The sequence below is a fragment of the Coturnix japonica genome, chromosome 11, assembly GCF_001577835.2.
Source record: "Coturnix japonica isolate 7356 chromosome 11, Coturnix japonica 2.1, whole genome shotgun sequence".
NCBI lineage: Eukaryota > Metazoa > Chordata > Aves > Galliformes > Phasianidae > Coturnix > Coturnix japonica.
Genome location: NC_029526.1, coordinates 9,263,506 through 9,285,083, shown reverse-complemented (window position 1 = coordinate 9,285,083; position 21,578 = coordinate 9,263,506). Strand labels below are relative to the sequence as shown.

General features: G+C 43.2%; 1 protein-coding gene and 1 long non-coding RNA gene across 5 annotated transcripts in view; one reads left to right on the top strand and one right to left on the bottom strand.

The window, feature by feature from the left end:
* KCTD15 (potassium channel tetramerization domain containing 15) overlaps positions 1 to 3,227 on the bottom strand; it is a 42,772-nt gene extending 39,545 nt beyond the window's left edge. The window contains exons 1-2 of one of the 4 annotated variants that reach the window (XM_015874043.2): positions 1,789 to 3,226; positions 401 to 485 (exon numbers count right to left, since the gene is read on the bottom strand). In XM_015874043.2, the coding sequence (XP_015729529.1) occupies positions 401 to 412 (12 nt within the window). In that variant the 5' untranslated portion in view covers positions 413 to 485; positions 1,789 to 3,226. Of the gene's footprint in view, positions 1 to 400; positions 486 to 569; positions 680 to 1,327; positions 1,411 to 1,788 lie in introns of those variants that run through there. The other 3 variants (XM_015874045.1, XM_015874044.1, XM_032446998.1) reach the window with 3 other exon arrangements.
* LOC107319322 lies at positions 1,643 to 4,584 on the top strand. The gene is made up of 2 exons (XR_001557736.2): positions 1,643 to 1,838; positions 4,433 to 4,584. It is a non-coding gene; the product is annotated as an uncharacterized LOC107319322 (long non-coding RNA).
* The last annotated feature ends 16,994 nt before the right edge of the window (positions 4,585 to 21,578 follow it).

The following is a 21,578-nucleotide window of genomic DNA, read 5'->3' as shown; positions in this document are numbered from 1 at the left end:
AAAAGCGCTTTGTTTCTAAAGTTTATTGTTGCCAGGATAAAAATTAATTGAAACTAATGCTGTTATTCACTCGTGCAGTTTAATTCCTTCATGCACATTCGAGACGTGAAATGAGCACCGCAGGTTCCAGGAGCCGCCAGTCCCCGCTCGCTCCGCCCGGGCGCCTGCGGGGCCCCGTGGGTCGCGCCCCGCGCCCCGCCCGCAGCAGGACCGACACCCGCCGACGGGCGCTGCGGCCGCTCCGCTCCGCCCGGATCCGGGGAGGCCGGCGCCCGCCCGCGGCCCGGCCCCACCGCCGGAGCGGCCCCAGCCGCATCGCTCCGGGCCGAGCAGCTGCGGGAGCGGCCCCAGCCCCGCGGCCCCGCGGAGCCGAGGGCAGAGCCCCGGGCCGGGCATTTACCTTTGTCTCCATAAACACGCACGGCGACCGCTCGGGTCTGCCTCCAGAGCCACTCGGAGACAATTGGTTACGCTGAGAAGCGAGCCTAGAGACAAAGAAGGGATGGGGTTACTTGAAACCTCGCACTGGATGGCTCCAAAATTTAAAGTCCGTCAACATTTGCACACACCTCCGCGCTGCCTCACGCACCGCTGTCCCGAGTGACAGAGTGGATCGTGCCCAAAACTTTTGCAGGGGGGAATGGGGGGCTGCCCGCGGAGCAATGCTCACCAAAAAAAAAAAAAGGAAAAAAGAGAGAGAGAGAAAAGCAGAGGCTTCCTTTCCTTTCCTTTCTCCCTCCCTCCCCACCCCCGCCCGCCGTGGCAGCCGCCGCTGTATCAGTGCGGCTTCACGTCACCCCACGCCTCTCCCCGCTGCTGGTCAGGGGAACCACCGCGGAGCGCCGCAGCCGCCCTCCCAACTTCTGCCTTTCGCTCTGAAACGCGGCGTGCCCGAAGGTAACCATCGGCAGGGAGAAAAAAAAAAGCACAACATGGCGTCCTTTACTTATTCCCTCGTAACAGGGAGATATCTTAGATGAACGCGAGGGCAAAAAAAAGCCCCGTAACCCCGATCGCATCCGATTTCGGCGCAGCCAATGGAGGCGAGCGTTAGCCAGGCTAATGTATGAATTTTGCAGAAGTGTGCCACATCGCACGCAGGAGCAGAAATGCAAACTATAGCCTAGAGTGGTTTGAAGTCTGCCCCGACCCGAGCCTTCCACTCTCACTGGCGCCAGAGTTTCATTCACATCCCTCCCGTGCTTTCCATACGCGCCGCTCCCATTGTCGCCCGCCTTCCCTTTGTGCCGAGCCGCCCCGCCGCCACCCCCGCGCCCCGGCCGCGCACCCCGCGCCGCCCGCCCGACCCCCGCGGCTCCGCGTGTACCCTGCGAGAGCGCGGAGCGGGCTGCGCTGCCTCCGCCGCGCCGGGGCCGGGGCCGGGCCGTCTTCAGAGCCGGGGCCGGGGCGGCAGCGCGGGCACCCCGGGCCGCGGGGCTCCGCCGGCGCTGCCCATGCTGGAGCGGAGCAAAACAAAACATACACACACGCACGCACACACACGCACGCACACACACACACACACACACACACACACACGGCGCGAGCAAAGCGGGAGCTGTAGCTTTAAAAAAAAACAGCCCTCTGCCGCTTCTCCTCCGGAGCCGAGTTAGTTTGAAGAGGCACTTTCCCAAAAAAAAAAAAAAAAAAAAGGAAAAAAAAAAAAAAAAAGGAGCGAGAGAAGGCGCGAGCGCCGCGCGGTGCAGCGCGATGCAATAATGCAACGCACGGCTCGGCACGGCACGGCACGGCACGGCACAGCGCTCCAGCCCGGCCCGGGTTCCTTACCTTGAGCACAGGATGAGCCGCGAGCCCCCCTCGGCTTTGGGCTCTGCCGGGTTTGTGTGTGGATGGGCTCGTTTTTTTTGCCTTTATTACTATCTTTGCTCCTCAGATCCTGCTGTGATTATTATTATTTTTAAGGCTTCTCTCTCTCCTCGCTCGCTCTCCCCCTCTCTGTTTTTTGCCGCTTCTTTCTATTTATGTTGTGTGTGCGCGGATGTGTGCGTGTGAGGGGGAAAAAAGCCTTTAAATGAAACTGCCGAGGCTGTTATGAGAAGAAAGGCAATAATCCCGTCTCTAAATAACAGAGGGAAGGGAGAAGAGGAGGAAAAAAAGCGAATTCTTGCTCAGGGCTTTGCAAACGCCTGCAGGGCAGAGGATTAGGCTACAATTAGCTCAGCCCTTTGCTCTCGCCCTAGCTAATTTTGCGATGAAAATTGGATATTTTCCCCTGCTTTTAGTGAAGGTCCCCAGATTTATTTCACACCCCCACCCCCCCCCACCCCCGAGTAAAACAAAACACGAGCCCTGGAAATGGATGGGGCCGGGAAGCGCCGCAGCACGCGGAGCCCTACGCTGCCCGCGGAACTGCGCGGCCCGGCCCGGCCCCGCCGGCGGTAACGGGTCGGTGCCGGGGAGGCTCGGGCCGCTGTCACGTCCTTCCGCGGGCTTACTGAAAAGAAGAGGGAGGAAAAGGGGGAAGGGGGGGAAAAAGCTGATTTTAATCATTGTCATTTGGTCTGATGTAATATTTCCCCAGGCGTTTTCAACTAGGCATAAATTTTCAGCTCCCAAATAAGTAACGCAGGGCACGTTTCTCACATCTCCCGACTCCTCCGTTACAATTAGGGTAGCACCCACTCCGCACTTGTTGATAAACTACATCAAGTTCAAAAATAAATAATAAAATTAAAAATCGCCGCGGCCCCCCCCGGGCGCATCCCCAGCGCCGGCGGCTGCAGACGGGGGGTCTCGGCGGCGGGGATGGGGGGGCCGCAATTATTTCCAGCCCGCCCGTCTCCCCCTCCCTTTCACCCTTTGCTAATGTCTCGCATTGTAAACGCCAAATTTCCTGTAGGCCATTAAAACCAAATGACGTCTATCGACATGCATTGTGCTATTGCGGAGCGCCCTGGCAGCCCGCCCCCGGCCAAAAGCGCCATTTCAATTAGAGCGTGCGGCGCGATGGCGCGGGGCTCCGCGGGCGGCTCCGCGGGCGCGCAGCGCTCCCCAAGGGGAAGGGGGCGGGAACCCCATCCGCACCGAAAAATGAGAAAAAAGAAATGTTAATAAAAATTAAAACAACGCGAAACCCGCCCCTCAACTTTCCGCCCAAGACGCGCCTCCGCCCGCGGCTCCGCGTTTCCCCGAGCCCCCGCGGGGGATGCGCGCCCCGCGGAGAGCGGCCCCAAAGGGAGAAGTTCGTGGGGAGCGGCGCCCCGCAGCGCCCCGGCCGCCGCAGAGGAGGGGCTCCGCCAGCTGCGCGCCCGCGGAGCGGCGCCGCGCGTCCCGGTGGCCGCGGCCGGGCGGGCTGCAGCGCCTACTAGTGCCGAGCGCGGCCGCGCAGGGAGTTACGCAACACGGCGCGGCCGCCCGAAAGGTCAGCACGGCGCCCAGCCGCGCTCCTCTACGCGCCCGTCCGCGCTTCTCTCCGCGCCGCGGGGCTCGGAGCGGCCCGCTTCAACCGGCGGGGAACGGGGAAAGGCAGGACCCCTGCGATCCGTGTTTTTTTAAAGTTATCTTGCGTGGCAGGAATAAACAGAAACTTTTCTCCTAAGGGGAGCTTTTTTTTTTTTTTCCCTTTTTTTTTTTCTTTTTCTTTTTTTCCCTTCTCGAGTACAAACTACAGGAGAAGAGGGAAATTTTCTCATTAAAGTTACATCCCTGCAGTTAGTTCAATTACTTGATATATGCAGAAGATGTTGTAAATTTAAAGATTTAAATAGCTTACAAAGATGCCGGAGGCTCCATCAGTTAATTTCCTTAATTTATGGATTTTTAGCTGAGCTTCTGAAATGAAAAGGAGAATGAGAACTAGGTCAGCGGAGAGATTTGCATCCAGAACAGACTTCAATTTGTTTTCCTTGACCATCCCACCGGCCCAGGTGCGGGCCTCCGTGTGGTCCCATCTCTGAGCTCTGCGCGGCCCCAGGGCCAGCTCTGCCCCGACGTGCGGCCACTGCGCGTCCCCACGCGGCTGCCCCATGTGCCGTCGGGCCGGGCGGCAGCCCCAGCAGTGCCAGCAGCACCAGCACACCAGTGCCACCTCTCAGCGCTCAACAAGTGGAGCACGAGGAGGACAAGATGTGCCGAGGCTCCGTGACCCGTCTCCCAGCCCCAGCTACCTCATGTTTCTATAGGGATGAACGGACCGCTAGGGATCACTTGACAACGTAATTTTTACTTCCTCTGCGATATGCTGAGTACTAAATGAAAACCAAATTTGAGAACCTTGAGCAGCAAGTGGAGCATTGCAGGAATAGGATGTTTCTGCACTGAGGTGCGGTAAAGAGGAGAAAGAAAACCTAAGAACGTTGCACTGAACAAAAAGCAGAAATTGTTTTCTGACTCATCCCAACACAACTGTCACAGGTACCACTTCACTGGCATGCAGGGCTAATCCAGATCTGCTTTGTTTGTTTGTTTGCAGAACAAAGACTGATCGGCATTTGGGATGAAGGAGGTGTGCACATGGTGGGATGTTTTTGCAGTAGCTGGGCACAACAATGTACTTGAGAGCTTTGAGTTTTTCTCACCTGGATTAGCGCTGAGGATAGATAATAAAGGTGCATTATAGATCCATGTGCACTCGCTCATCTCTTTCTTCTCACTCGAACGTGCGAATGTCTTTCTGTTGTTGTGTTTCAATATGTATGAATATATACATATGAATTAATACTTGAAAGTTTGATACAAACTAAACAGTTTTAGGAAGCAACACTGCAATATGATCAGTATCGGTGTTTGTGATTCAACGTTTCTTTTCCCACTAGATGAAGTTTCTAAGATTTGCAAGGTACATGTCAAGGACGGGTATATAAATGGATTTTTATTTATTCACAACTCCAAGACTAATTGCTTCTCTTTGCCTGAAGGCCAAGAGATTGGTTTTAATATGACACTTCAAAAGTATTCATAGAACTATAGAGATACTAAGTGTCATTGTTTAAAAGAGAAATCTCACTATGCTACTTGTGACCCTGAAAAGAAAATCTTCCACTTCAGTTTGAATCCTAATGCTGTTTTTCAGAGTTTCACTTAGAGCTCAACTATTAAGAAGTGCACAAAGGAAAATATTAAATAGTATGTAGTGAAGAAAAAAGAAGAAATACTATTAGAAGTGAACATAACTTATTCTCTCAAAAACTCTATCGTCCTCCTTACAAAGCAATACAAAATTTGTAACAGAAGATTCCTGGGCTGGGTTGTAGGATATTACAACTAAAAGAGCTAAGTTACAACTTACTATAGGAGTTTGAAACCTTCTTGGCTAAATGCCTTGCATGGGTCTATGAAGATATTAAATACTTCACATTAAATACTTTGGATTTATTTTATTTTATTTTTAGTCAGCAGTTCTTTGTATTCTATGCAGATGCTTCAAAACTGAATTGGACAGAACTGTTCTCTAATGTGTTTTTCAGTCTAATTTTTCCATAGTTCATTTCAATCTTATCAGTGAACAGCTCAAAAATCACCCAACACTCTGATAACAGTATGGAATAGAAATCCATAGAGAATCCCACCTTCTTTTCCTCCATCTTTTGGTGTTTTCCAAAAATAACACTGCATATTTGTCAGAACAGAAAATGAAAGATTGTGAAAAGATGCAGATTTTAAGCAACAGCAATTTCCTATCAAGAAGATATTCCAAATATATTTGGAAATGATCAGATTCAAAATCTATTGGCTGTGTGAAAGAAGGTACAATGAACTGCAGAAAACATCAGCCTCTTCTACACTATGATATATGAATTTGTATATGGATCTTGAAATGCCTGGATGAAGATATTCTGGACACCTCATCCTGTATTAGTGCGTATCCTTTCCTTTATGTGTCTTCAATTGAGGCTTGAGTCTGACTTCAGCACCTCTCATGTTACATATATGAACCTGAGGCCAATTCTGGCTTCCTGGCAGTAAAAGCAATATTCGCACTAACTGCAAAAAGTACACACAGAAAAGTCCAGTCTGCCTGGTCCTCTTCTTTGAAACACTTTGTGCTCCAGTGGGCATTTTAAATAAGAGAGAAAATAGAACATTTAATGAAATGTTTAAAGCAAGTGAGAATTTGAGTTTTGTTCCATTAAAAGAAATGAATCTGTGTCTGCATGTAGATTAATACTCTTCTCAGTCACAGCTGAGACACAGATGAAGTCCAGAAGTAGTTTTGAGTAAGAAATTTGTTCTTCAGAAGTAGTAGTTGGTCAGTAAAGCCGTTGTGGTTTTGTTGCCTTCAGTGAGGTTTAATGGACGTGACTACATCAGCGTTGTCTCCTGGTGGGAGAAGACTGACCACAGACAACCAGGGAGAATCACATCTGAGAGATCATACCACATGTCCTGTGATTAGCACCATCACCTCCCTCATTACAATGAGATAGAAGCGGAAGTGTGGAAGGCTGATGTTACAAATGCATTGAGCTACTGAGAAAGGTTTGCTCTTGTGGGAAACCTGAAAATATGAAGAACCTTAAAATATCAGCACTTGCTTCAGCCAGCTGACACATAATGGATTAATTAAAAATAAAAAAGGGAAAAAAAAGGAAGAATTAAGGACATCTCCCAGCTGAAGCCAGTGGCAGTGCAAGTTCTGTAGCAGGAACTTGATCCAGGGTTTTCTAATTAAGACAAGAATTTGTTTGTCATTTGTAGGCAGATAAGGGATTTCCTTGAGATGAGGGATTTCCATGGCCATGAAGGGAATAAAATTCAGTCTATAGGAACTCAACAAATCTTGTCATCCTCTTGCTTGAAATGCACTTCTATTGTTTTCAAGAAACTTATTGCTGCTGAGTGAATTTATAAACCGTTACTTTATTGCCTAAATAGAGATGGACTGTTTTTGAGACTATCCATTATCCAGCACCTAACTCATGACAACAGTGTGATATAATCTATGCTGGATTGCAAAGATAAAGAGCTTGTCAGGAAATACAGAATAGAGTAAGTTTGCCCACCTCTTCATGCTTCCAAATGTTACAAGCCAAAATCAGGTCCTAAAATTAAATTTACTTCAGATGTCCTATGTTAGCTTTCAGCATGATGTTTCTCAGCTTGTTGTGTTCTCTCATCATCTTAAACAGTTACAGTTTTGAATATTTTAAACATTTTTAAGTTGCTTTTGTGCCATTTGTTTTTAGCTCCTTGTTAAATAAAGCATATCCATTTTATAAATGTCATGGTAAGGGAAAAAACATTTTCATGGTTGAGTGTAATCCATTCATTGGTTTTTAGAGATGCGTGGTACTCTACAGCATGCCACAAATCCACACAGTGTCCCTGAAAGCTTGGTTTTTGCATACGGATTGCTGACTTAGCTGAACGATGTATAAGATCCTGTGCAGCCAGGCTGCTCCCAGTTGAATATACTTCTAAGGGAAGTTGTATGCATAGTTTCTTCTAGCAAAGGTCTGGAATAAGTTATACTGCAAAAAATGCCACTTAACTGAATACAGAGACTAAAGAAAAGAGCCATAATGACCCTTTTGGATGCAACTATGTACTGTTTTTAGGGTTTGAGGCGGGCACAAGCACATCTAGAACCAAGGATAAGTTGCTTCTTATTTATGTAGCAGTATTTCAGCACTCTTCCTCTTTGTCAAATAGACTGAGAAGTCTGAATCTTGTGTGACTGGAACAGAACCTGAGAAAGCTGTAGCTCAACAAAGCATGATGACATGGACATGAGTGTAGAATGAAAAGAAAATAGAGCAAATTCTTCATTTGTGGATTCTGGAAAGGGATAGAATAGTCAAGACAAAACCAAAGATAGATGTCAGTGGCAAGGAAGAAAATACTCTTAAGCACTGTGGTTTCAGAACCACTGTAAGCGAAAGGATAGTACAAGCTGTTGTAACCCTCAGACAACAGGATGAGTAGACAGATAAATTATCTTTGGAGGTAAGGGAATAACTTCTAAGCCATGAAACCATGAATTAAACAGCACATGAAGAGTTGAGTGAAGCCCACTTTTGTGTTGCAAATATCTAATAGAAAAAGCACAACTGGGAGGAAAAAACTAAAAAATTAATTCAGGGTCATGAAATTCATCTGTTAGACTAAATGAAGAGCGGATTGGAGTTTGTGGGGCTAAAACTAACTTGCAAATTAGCACACATCTCAGAACAAAACTAATTCCTGGTAATTGTATGAAAAGGCAGAATTAGCAGTGTTCTGGTCCCATTACTGCATCACAGAAAGACTCGAAACTGGCAGTGGTTTTGCATGATTGTCCTTTCAGATCTGCTTATATTGTGGTGCTGCCACAAGACAGCTTCAGTTTTCAGCCCAGTGTCCTATTCCCCACAGTGGTCATCCTGCCCACCTGTGGTGTGTGCAGACTCCGCTCAAGAATTTCCACCACATGCCACAATGGAAACACTCCTACCAAGAAGACGATGCATCACATTGCTGCTTTTCCTGGCCCACTTGTGTGCTGCTGAGGACAAGAGTTTAACCACAGCTTTGACACCTTTGTTTTAGTACAAAGAAGATGAGAGCTCTGAACCTGGCCAGCTAAGCAGAGTCTAACCAAATCCTGTTATGCCAGAGACCCTTGGAAAGGAGACAGTATGTCAGACATATGGTCGCAACATGCTGTGCTGCAGCCATCCTCGGCTAGCGTATGGTCTCCTGAGTACCATTGCCAGCTGGGCTCTAATTTACACTGGGCCTGAGAATCAGGGACCTTAACAGTCTCCCTGATGGTCTCTTCCCCTTTGCTTCACTGATTTCAGTTAAGCAGATTTTCAAAGCCTTTCATTCCTCCTGCCTGGAATCCTTTGAGGCAGATACAGCGGTATACACCGCTTTACTTATACTATGTGTTTAAAAAACATTCTGCAAGAGGAAAATTTCAGAATCTTGACTCTGTAAATTTTTTACTATCAATGGTATCACTTTGGATGTTGTGTAGGTATGTGAAGTTAATAATGCAGATGTCTCCAAAAGTCTGATATAAAAACAGCATTACCAAGTAGAAGAAATCATACTTACCTGTTCCAACCTGTGTGTGCTATGGCACTGTTTTTCATGGATCTGCACTCATATCTCTTTGAATATTGTGTTATTCCACATTTTTTTTTGTTTGTTTTTACAATGAATTTCTTAGCAGACAGAGAAGATAATGCCTATCTTCTAGTTGGAGTAAACTCCTTCAATAAAGGCACATTTCTCACTGTGACTCATGCATTTGAAGGAAATCGTGCACAGAATAACCAAACTCTTAAGTTAAATAAACGTAACATTTACTTTAAATGTTCTATTACAATGCCACAGTTTTTGACCTTGTAGCCTAAGTTTTCAGTTGGAAAAGTTATTAAAGGAAGTCAGTTTTGGATTTTAAAATCCAGCTTTTATTTTGCAATTAGCCTTTGAGGGACTTTCTGAAGGAAATCAACAGGACCATCCATCTGCCTGTTGTCTCCCACCTATGTAGCCATAACCCTCCAGTCCCTTCCTTTTGCTGCTTTTCTGCTCAATTTCTATTTCTTATTTCAGATGACAGTGGGAATTTGGAGCAGCAAAGCATCTCTCCAGGTTTCTGTGTGTGCCTAGCACACTAGGAACCCATTTCTTACCTGGACTCCAGTGCTCACCACACGACTGCTAACAAGAGCCATGTCATCAGCTCTGCTGGGGAGGCTAAACGATGAGGAATATGAGCAGGAATTACACTTGGGTCTGTGCGAGGATCCCAAACTGCTTCTGCATCTGCTGCCTTTAGGAATTTTGCTGTTCAGTCACAGGCCTGGAATTCAAATGCAGCCTTTTTCCCCTGTGGGCCACATATTTACTTGCTTTTCAAAAGCATCTTACATTCATATTCCCAGTATGGCAGGGTGTTTCCACTGTGAAAAGGGCAGTTCTTCCAAGAGATTAAAGGCTCTTCCACACATCTGAGGAGCGATAAAGCCAGGTGATGGCTGCTGCACGCTGAGGGTCGGCAGGGATGGGGCTCCTCTTCCCCTTCACTCTGCATTTGTAGAGCTGTTAAGAAACCTGCTTGGTTTTGGGGAAGGAAAAGGACCAGAGGCCACTCTCACATGGCACCGTGGCAGCAGCATCCCAACTTCATCCCCACTTTGGCTTGTCGGATGTATTTTGCCCTTTGTTTCTTCAAGTGAAGATCATTGCTGGTGCAGTCCTCCTCAGCACTGCCACGTTAGGATGGCAAGTCCCTGTTTCTCTTGTTGTGCCACATGAAACTAAAAACAGTGGCCCCACTGGAGTTGTTGCTACATTAAAGATGTAAGTGAAATTTAAAAAAAAAAATAAAAAAATAATCACTTTCAGAGCTTTTTATTTTTTATTTAATTTTTAATTAATCTTAATTAATTTGAATTTTGAAGCGATCTGAAAAATAGCTTTAAATGAGTATATATATATATATATATATATATATATATATATATATATATATATATATACTTATATATATATATATACTTCGATTTTCATTTCCAGAGCTGAGCTGAGGGGCTCCATGTGGGGCTGAGGGCAATGGGAGGGTCTGCGGGTGGCTGCCGATCTGTCAGAGAGGTGAGTGCACGCAGGTGTGCGGGCTTTGGACGTGCTGATGACTTAGAGGTAAAAGCTGTTTGTGCTCACAGGTGCGGCGCTGTGAGCTGTGGTGCTGGCCGGGATTGCGGCCCGACGGCGGGGCACGAGGCGTCATGGAGCCGCCGGGGGAGCGTGGTCCGCGGAGAGGTAGGAAGTGTTTCAGTTCTAATTAATGCCCATGTGGAGTCTGATTGTGCTGCAGTGTTCTCACGGGTATTGTAGCAACCAGGGTATATTTTAGGGTTCAGTTAATTAAAAACTATTTATAAATCTGCCGAGGTCCTGAGTTGCACTTTGTTAAGCTTGGCTGCTGTGGCTCCCTTTGCTACAGAAATCCCCTTGTGTTGTATTTATACACACACAGCAGTTTTTTGGCCGACCCATAGAACTCGTTGTCTACTTGCTTTGTTCTCTATAGGATATAGGATGTTGGCCCTGCCAGCTGGGCAGTGTTATGGTGGGGTGGTGCTCACTTTTAGCCTTTCCCAGGCCTCCTACAAGTGTGGCTGGCAGTGCTGACCGTTGCAGGCCCTGCAGGCAGGGAGCTGGCTGCAGCCCTCCTGCCCCTGTGCTGGGTTACAGGGTGTAAGTTTGTAACCTTTGGATGGTGTTTGCATGCTGTGATAAGCCTCCTGAGCTGACATAAGTTGGGTTTTTTACTTCATTTTGTAGACAGTTCTATTTCCTTTTTCTGGTGTTAATTGTAAATGCCTCCACAAGAGTCTAAGGCATCTTGTCTTTTAGCTCTATGTATGTTACATATATGTAAGGCATCAGCAGTGCATTTAAACACGTATTTGTAGTGAAGATATGCCTGAATTATTTGAAATGTGACTCAAGCAAAGTAATTTGATCAAAATGGCCTAACTTTTATACATAAATATGTGTAAATGTATCTACGTATTGTAAGTTATTTGATTTTGAGTTTGATGAAAGGGGAGCAAGTTGTGGAATGGTTTGGGTGGGAAGGGACATTAAAGACCCATCCAGTTCAAACCTCTAGTTTATCTCTTGTGACAAATTAAATGTAAGGGCAGTAGTCCAAGTTGGACTCTTTATATACAGTGACTGGATAAATCTAGCCCTTTACATATCTCCAAGCTCCAGTTTCACGCTGCATTGCAAAGCATAGCAAGCTTTTCTCAACTGTTGATTTTCATTTATTTGTTTATTTACTCAAGGATTAGTGTGCCAATGCTGCTGACACTTGCCTTCCCAGAAATAGATGTTTAATCCAAGTGCTCGGGACCTGAAAACAGGTTTCTGTTTCTTGATTTTTGTGGCCTATACAAAGTAATGGAATAGCGAGTTAAGTGCTGTTTGATTAAGAGAAACACTGCTTTCCTAGGATGGAAATTAGGAATTATCAGTAAGTTTTAAGAAAATGATGGAATAAACATAAATGGGAGAGCAAACGCTTACTTAATATTTTTCTTTAATTAAAAAAACAACCCAAGCACTGCTTTATCTTGTGGTTTTTGTACATCTCCTCTATAGATGTAACAAATGAACAATTCTCCTTGCGGAGTCTATGGGTGAAAATCTTTTTCCTAAGTGCTGATACCTGGGAAAGCTTGCTAAACTGTGTGTGATGTTCCAATGCAAAACATGATCTTTTCTGTTTTTGTTACTTTTGAGGAAAAAGGGTTGCTGAATCATGCAAGATTACTTTCTATTCTTCTGAGAACAGCAAACGGTAAAAACAAACAAACAAAAACCCCAAATCCCAGCTGCTGAAGTGCTTCTGTTTTATTTCACAAATGCTTGCTATGTGTTGTAGGCGTTTTCTCTGGCTGTGGAGGCGCATTTTAGTACTTGGGAACTGAATTTCTTGGCTATCTATGTGAGTGGCTTGTTTTATCAAAAATCTTCTGCCTGAGATACACACCAAAAGTGTATCTTGATGCCTTGGTCTGTGGGCTGCGTAGAATAATTTTGTGAAAAAGGCTGACAGTGTCACAATAAAATAGTTTTGTGCAAATGCTGTTTTGAGGGACAACCTCCTGCCTTTCTATAGCTTGCCAATGCTGATCCTGGTACAGATTTGATGATTGTTTTAACACGGCCAAAAGCAAGTAAAGACCTAATGGTATTTAGCAGTGGCGTTTGCAGAGAATAACACTTGTGGTGTTCTAGGACTCATATTTTTCATGTGCTCTCAGCCTGAGAAACAAAATATTGGTTCAGTATAGATATACAGGACTGCGGTTAACAGTTTACTAGACAGATTGAGTTGTCACACGCTGCATAAAGGAATGCTTGATCCTCTGTGCAGCTGTTAGGAAAGTAATAATTTGAGGAGCAGAGCTCACAGCTCACTGTTCACAGCAGAGCTACTCCAGTTAAAACACAGGAGCTTTTAATGAGAATTAATTGGGGGAGGGGTGGAGATGAGTCCCTTTACAGGAGATTACAGCATGTTTCCTACATTCTGTGTAAATAATAGTTTCTGTCTCTTCTATTAGCATTGTTGTTGTGAAGCCATGTCCATACTCTAGCTTAAAACACTTCATGGTAATTCTTCCCTTGATTACTTAATGGAGCTATTGCTTACTATTGGCTTTTGTCTTCCCTGCCTACATGGATATCTGGTGATTCAGTGGATATTTATTTGCTCAAATTTAGAACTCATATGAACCAAATCCTGACCTCTGTTCATCTACAGTAAACTTTGTCATGCAATTTAATGGTTTTTTTTGTTTCCTTTTTTTTTTCTTTTTTTTTTCCTGTGCCTGGTAGTTATGCTAATAGAGTGCTAACTTTGTGATATTTCATATTTACAGTGTTAATAGCAAAACAGTAGCTGTGGCTTTATTGTGTTAGAGGTTTTTACTATTTTATTTATAGATCAAAAACCTACAAGATATGATATAAAAGCCTTCAATATGAAAAATGTTACATTTCTGAGCAGACAGTGAGAAAATTGCCTTTTAGAGGTCAAAACTCCCAGTGCCTCTGGCAACATGGCCTTGATGTCATTTGACAGGGTGGAAACACAGCCCTTCATGGGAATAAACAGCCAATACCTGCATGATTCATTTTGTTAGGAGGGTTCTCCCATTGTTGCTAGGCAATATTTGCTAGGTGGAGTTAAAAAAAAATAAAATAAAAAAATAAAGAAAAAGAAGAAAGAAAAAAGCCAACAACAACAAAAATCCATCACCAGAACCCCAACAGTTGTCTTGCTGTTGATGTTCTCTTTATTCTCATTTGTTTTGATAAGGTGGAAATTTCTCTCTTCTGCAGAGTTAACAGAAGAGGCAGCAAATGAATCCCAGTAGATGACTCCCCTTCTGAGAGACAGGGTGGGGAAAGGGGAGGGAAAGGATTGTCACCTGGTTTGCAGAAGGTTTTCATTCTCTTTTCCTCCTGCTGTACCTTCTTAGAGCTGTCTGTTTGGAAGCGCTCAGCTGTTCTGTGATGCACAATTCTTAGAGAAGAAACATGGCAGAGACCAGCAGACATTCATTTGAAATGATTTTCATTCTGTGCATTCTGGAATGGACTTGAAAGCAGGTCTCAGAGGCAACTTGTATGTACCAGTTTGTCTTACATATTTATTTATGACAGACTTGAATCTTCAGGATGGTATTCTATCAAGTGACATACTCACTCAGTGTGATGTGTGTCTAAAAATAGGTCATTGTCAAGGGACAGGAAAGAAATTGCATAGTTTTATACACTAAACCATTACAGCTGGTGTGATGGCACACTCTGAAGCTGAAGTGACACAGTATTTGAAATGAGCTTTCTACGGATTATTTTTCTAGAATATTAGATTTGGATTGTGTTTTATCAAAACAGAAGGAGGCTGACTGTGGACTCTGGAGATGGCTAATGGGAATGAGTTACTCCTGACACAGCAGTTCAGAAACAGGTCTCAAAGTAAAATCAACCAGAGGTCATATCAAAAGATAAGTGTTGGACCAAAATTAGCTCTTATTTCAAATCAGAGATATTGAAAACATTTTTTTCTTCATGTGTTAAATCATACCATAAAGCATTTAATATAGGATTTTGGCATTTGTGTTTGAAAATGATGTTCCTTTTGTGTGCGTTTAGTCAAGGTGAATGCATTATTTTCCTCTGGAGTAAGTTAATGCCAAACTTGAAAATGAAAGCACAAAGGAATGATACTATAAGAGCAGGACATTGGGAAAGGGTTTCTTTTCTCCTAAAATAACCTGTTGATGTGTAACAATGTGGACTTTTAGCCTCTAAGAATAATGTTATTTTTTTCTTGTTATGACAGCGTGAGCACTATTATTTAAATAAGGACTGGAAATCAGTTATGCAAAGTAACATGTGTTCTGGTGCTTTACTGCAGCGTTTTTACTTTCAGTCAAGTAGAGAGAATGATATTTTGTTAAGGAACCGCTGGGGAAGTGCTCCACAGAGGAACAAATAGATCCATGGATAAGGTTATTCAATAGGGTTTGAGGTTAACAGGTAAAGGCGTGGGCAAGAAACGAAGGAGAAGTGTGACATCTGGTGGAAAGATAGTAACAGGAGCAAGAGATCTGTGGATGATAACCTCCAGCTCTTTTAAGGAGGAAGGGAAGGATAACGACAGTGCATTATATGTATACCACTGCTGGATATGTCATTCATACTGGGTCCATATCTTGGGACCTCACAGTACATGTTGTCCAAATCAGTAAGTGTGGGGAATGGGTTATGTACTTAATAAATGCTGATCTTTTCTCCTAAAATATCAAAGAAATTTGTTTCTATTTAGAAGCTTCCCTGATTCCTTAGTCTTCCATAAAAAAGTAAATTCATATGGTATGTGCTGAACTACCTTAGACAACCTGGATCATTTCTTTCATAAATAGAAAAAAAATAAAATTGTCATCACTGCACAGAGTTGTCTGGGAGATAGTGGCTGTGCCATATGGTATTGATCCTTCCGTGTCAGCTGGAGATTCTCTTGTGTTAATTTGTTACTGGTTACAAGTTACAATCACAATTCTACTTTTTAGCTCAGGCTCATCTCCAGTGCATAACCCCACCCCCAGTCCTCTGCAATTTTCCACTTAAGTACAGGTCTTATTGCCTTTGGATAGTCTTATTCTCATGGATTCGTTTCTTTCTTTTAATGCTTGCATATAATTTTCTAGGACAATATAAGACTTGTGTATTGCTATTGGCAGTGACTTTTCAATGCTTTGAGGGCAAACTCCATCTGCAAGTTTTTGCCTGCTCGCTCAGAAATAATGCTTCTTGGGAACTGGCCAGTTACGGCAGGGAAAACAGGTATTTACTATCTACAACTGCAGTCCTGGCATTTCAGCTTTCCAGTTCCGACTGGAACAGTGCAAAAATGAAATGGTTCTTGGTCAGGCCACACTGGGCCTGTTTGGCAGAGTCACAGTTAGGATGGTATGTATAAACTGTGATGTTTTAGTCACACAAAACATATATTAGTAAAATATAATTTATTCCAAAGAGCAAATTGCTCTGCTGTAGTAGTAGAACTGAAATACAGCTTCCATTAATCAGAGTTCTTGATATTCTAAATGAGTTTGAGTGGAAGGAGGACTCAGGTGAGGAGGTTGCTGGTCCACTCTGAACTGTTTAGTTTAGTTCAATTGGACTGTTCTTCCTCATTCTGCCTCTTTGTCATTTGTGGTGATGATTACACTTCTGTGTGTGTTTGGAGTAGACTGTATATGCATTCTCATACTTGTGGAGCCACATCAGCTAAACTCTCAGTTACTGTCATACAAAGAATGGATGTAGGCCAAGCTTCAGTTGCTTCATGAGGTGCTTGGTTTATGTTTTATCTTGGGGTGAAAGAAACAAGGCTTCTGTTTTTCCTCAGAGGACCTAGTTATATCACTCAATGGCTTTCAGAAGATTACTGTGGGAGTATATAGATAAAAAGGAACAATTACTCCAGTTTAACTGTCTTAATGACCTAAATGAGTGACACAAGGTTTAGTGAAGCTGAAGCCAGATCATTTTTGAAGAGCTCTCTAGACATAACCTAAAATTCATGCTAGTAGAACAGAACTGATGAGTTTTGGTTCTCAGCACTTTATAAAGACACTGAGTGTCTTACTAAGTCATAATCTGGTGATGGTACTGAATTTGTGCTGGCATAAGGTGCTTTTTTACTGCAAATGTGATCTAGGTCTGAAAATACTTAAAGTCACTTAAAATACTTCAGTAGTGTACTCTTACGATTCTTGTTGCCCGAGTATCTATTCAGTATTATTTTTACTTTGATGTCTCATGTCACTGAGTGAGCAAAGCCATTATTACTCTGGCGAGAAATGTAACGTGGTGTGGGATTGCAAAGGGGAGCAATACAGTGTAATAGCTGCTGCACTCTTGTGGACACAAGGAGAAAAATGTCCTTTATATTTCCTGAAAATAATTCACAATGCATCATTATCAGTATTTATGTAAATAACACAGGCTTCCCTGTAACAGTTTAAATTTCTGACTGTGTAAGGAAGATGTGTGACCTCTGAACGAGCTGAGAATTTGCTCTGGTGTGTCTTGGTCTCCTTTACTGGTACTGGTGGCTGTGGGTGGATGGTAGCACTACCAGTAGCATATGCTGAGGGGAGAGGAAGAGTAAGGGAAGGGCTCCTTAAAATCTGTCACAGAAATTTTTGCATATAAGTGAAAAGTGAGTGAAAGTTGGGTACAAAACTTGCTTATGGAAATATACCACTGGATGCCACTGTTGCTTCATGGAATGTCATACTAAAATAACATTGACTCTGCTTATTTGAAAAATCCTGTTTTCCTCCACTCTTCCTAGTTCTTTATTACTTTAATCTTTCCTCATATCAAAGAAAAGGAGAAGTTGTGCCCCATTTCTTCTTTCCAGCAACATGGCAGTACTTTCCCTGTGTCTAGAAGTGACAGCTTGTCATAAGAAAAAGAAATGACAAAGGTTTTGGTGTTGGTTTTTTTTTTTTTTTTTTTTTCCCCTTCTCTCCAAGGTAAAATCTTGAAAAGAAGAAAGGTTCAGATGAAAGAGCAGCTAATTTTCCTTACAGATAATTTCCTTCACTCTGGCTCTGAATCGATCTGGATACAGAGACTATTCCTATCCTAATGTCATCCCAGAGAGTGGGGCAGGAGGTCGCTCTTGCAAGTATGTGTTTATTTCCTTTCCCAAGTGTTGGCTGTCATTTACTTGAAAGGATCTATATATAAAATATATATATTTTCTTCTCTCTGTGGAAAGCAGGGAGGGTAAAGGCCATCAGGTGAAGGTTTGGTGTTGTGCTTTCACAAACTCACTTGTAATGACCTGATTAGTAGCTCTTGGTCTGTTTGCTAAGTCTTGCAATATTTCTCTTTAAAAAGAAAAAAAGACAAAAAAAATGGAAGCATACCCAGAAATTTATTAAATGAAAAACAAACTCCAAAAATCTGGAGCCTAATTTTTCAGATGGTTTGCACTGATTTTTTTTTAATTATGTGTACCTAAGTCTTGTGCTTTCCTATGGAGGAAGGAAAATAAAAAGAGGAAAAAGATGAGAGATTTGAGCTTTTTCTAGTGTCATGGTGGTGTATGCAGTGTGCTAGCGTGGCACTGTCAGACACAGGGACCCCCTTCTGCTCTGTTCCTGCTCTATTGGGTAAGCCCTACATGTTATTGGTTCCACAAAGTGCTAGCCTAATTAATGACAGTCAAAATGTGGAGGAAAAGCAAACACAATGCAAATGATGTGTTGAGAGAGCTCTGAAGGAAAAAGACAATAACCATGTAGCCCTGAGAAAGCACGTTTATTCTCTCTCTGCAAGCTGGGCGGGAGAAGGCAGACAGCAGTGCTTCAGCCCGGAGGCCTTGGCAGTGCCATGGAAACGGCACAGGAGCACCGCATCCCTCTGGCACTCCGGGCCTTGTGGCTCTGCTGCAGATTTACAGACAGCAGCACCCACACAACCTGTGTGGGGTTGCAGGAAGGGGGAAGGTTAAGATAAATGTTTGTTCTGCTGCTTCTTATATGGTAAATCAAGGGAGAAGGGAAAGAACAAGTATATACACTAAGTTTATTGTCAAAGATGGAATAGCAGCTGCAGAAAAATCCACTCTGCTGGATGTCTGACAGCCAGAACACAGTTTAATTACACTACTGCTCACTTAGAATTCTCTTCTCTTCTGGAATCTGGGCTGAAGTTTTGTCTGTATTATGTCTGTATCCTAAGTTTTCCAATGATCAGGACTGAATGCTATGTTATGTTGTAGGAGGTACTGAAGGGAAGCCTGCCAGCAGAGCTGCTGTTGATGCCACATAAACTTGTAGCGGTGACCCAGATAACATTGAGACTGACACAGTAAGTTACAGTGTCAGAAGAAATAAATGTCTCCTACAGCCCGTCACAAAGCTCCAGCTGTGCCACGGTACCTGCCCTTAAGCCCAATCTACCCAAGATACTGACCCACTGCTGACAGAGTCTTGCTGGGCTTTGCTCAATTATGAACTAGCTGTGTATGTTGTTTCAGAAAGTGTACCATGCTTGCAAGTATTTAGAAATTATGGTCACTTATGATACTTTGTGAAGGACATCTCCAAAATCATTCTGTGGTCTCTGCCATACCTGTTAAGAATTGCTGTCAGTTGTATAAAGCTGTCTGCTCTCTGGAGAGCAATTTGTGCTCTCTCCCCTCATTTCTCACCCTTTAATCTGTTCTTCTTCCTAGACCTGGCAGGGGACTAGGAGAAATCATGGCTGACCAGAAATCTTTAGGGGGCTCTCTTCTCTGTCCTGAGACTGTATTCACAAGTTCTCTTTCATATTATAGCATGCAAATGGAAGGTTTTCCTAGTTCTTAACAGCTTGGAGAGGGCTCTTCTGCAAATGTGAGGATTTCATGCTTATATGCTTCCGTAGTTTCTTTTGAGTGTTCCTTAAGTGTATGGAATTCAGTCTCTACTGAATCAAAAGCCTTTTGAAGTTTACTAAATAAAAATTACTAACTTGTAGCTGTGGCTATTTTTCTTTTCTGAGGACCTTAAGGTATTTCTATGTGTATTAAACCACAATGCCAGAAATGGCTAATCATCATTCTGTAACTCTTACAGGAAGCAACAGACAAAGAGAAAATGTTTTTTTAGGAGCAGAGATTGTGAGTGTTTCTCCATGCCACAGGCACTGTCAGTGTTGCACATATGGCTCTGTATGTGTGTTCATAGTCATGAATAGTTGCAAAGCAGGAACCAATTGGTTTTACCCCATGTAAGCACCTACTTGCTTATTTATTTAAATTTGTCCAACCACATATAGTCTTAGATTAGTAAGAAGAAACAAAAGGTTAAATTATTGATTCAGTTGGTATGCAGACTTCTCTGGCTGTTTTGGGAGCTGGAGCAAAGGTGATAACTCAGGGTCAAAGAGAAGAATCACTGGTTATTAATCTTAGTTTGCCTATGGAATCTAACTGTGAAGAGAGTGTGTATGTGTGTTTTTCTCTGGACAGCAATACTATGAGACTGTAGGTTTTGTTAAAGTCTGAACTGGAAGTAATTGAGGAGAAATAAGGAAAGCTGATGTACTGGTAGTCTGCCTGTCTCTTTCTTTTCCCTCCTCCCCCTCCACAAGAAAACTTGGGAGGGGTAAGGCTCACTGTGAGTAAACCAGCTGAATTTCTAAAGATGGTTAAAAGATTTAGTGGAACTGCCAGTCTTTGCATGAGCCTGAAAGCATGTGTGCTGGAAGAACAGTTACAACAGAAACAGGTGATTCTCAGTAACGTCTGAGTAACTTTTGCAGGTAATGAGTCCTTCTGAACAAGGCGTATGGATTTTAGCATAAGCAAATCAAGAGCATTCCCAGATTCCTCACTGATTTTATACCTTCTATGCCTATGCCTTGTTCAGTTCCAGCTCTGATGCGTGTACCCTTGGCTAGTTTTCTTAAAGTTGAAACAAATGTGCTTGTTTGTGCCACTCTCACTTACAATTGCAGTGTAGGCAGTGCGTAGAGAAAGTTAGGGAAGATTGACTATGTCTGTTATTAGTTTCAACCAGTCCTTTTGTTATTAGGTAGGATGTTGATTGCACAAAGCATCCTAAGAGTCTGCCTATATTATACTTGGAAAGTAGAAAACCTTAGGAAATGAATGGAAAGTGCATTACTAACATTTTGTCCAAAGTACTTAATGATCTAAGAGAAAACACAAAAGAACTGAGTGGTGCCCTAAATATCTTCAGAGCTGCTGTTCTTTGTAGAGAATTACATATTTTGAATGGGTAAAAAAGAGTTGTATTAATTATATGGCATGCTACACTACACATGAACAGCATTAAAAAGTCAGACTTTATCTTAAAACACTTCCAGTTCCTACTGTCCTCATTATTAACATCCATATTCTATGTTAATGCTGCTGGCAAGAGGTGAAAGCCATCCAGGGTGAAAAGAAATTAGTTTCATTTTTCAGTAATTATGAGGAAAACTCTGTTCAATGTCTTTAGTCTCTCTCTCAAGTTATTCTAGTGCTGCTGGTTAAAAAGATCCTGTTCTCTATGGTGTTTTGCTAATGATCAATGGTTTTAGAGATGATATATTTTTCAGCGGCATAGCCTCTATTACTGGAAAACTTCTTCCCTCTTAGGCAGCTGCCAGATCTTTCAGAATCGCCTTTTATTTTTTTGTTTGGTTTGTTTGTTTGTTTTTCAACTTGCTGCCACAACTGCTTGAGGTGCAGACTAACATTTCCAGTTTTTAAAGGAAAAGCCTCCTCCTTGAATTTGGTATTTAAGCTGAATCTATATGAATGGAAACACTGTTAGTACTGCAGCCAGGTAAAGGAACGGAGAATGGAAAATACAGGACAGCTTTTTAAGACAGGAGCTGTCTTACGATGTGGTGAGCTCTGTATCAATATGTAAAATATATTGGTTGCTCCAGAAGTAATGGATCCCTTTTGTTTCAATAGCACTATTTGATAGAGCAAATTCCCAGCTACAGAACGCTATTTTTCAGCATGGTCACCACCATTAACTGTGCATTTTTGCCAGTGATAAACAAGACACTCTATGTTG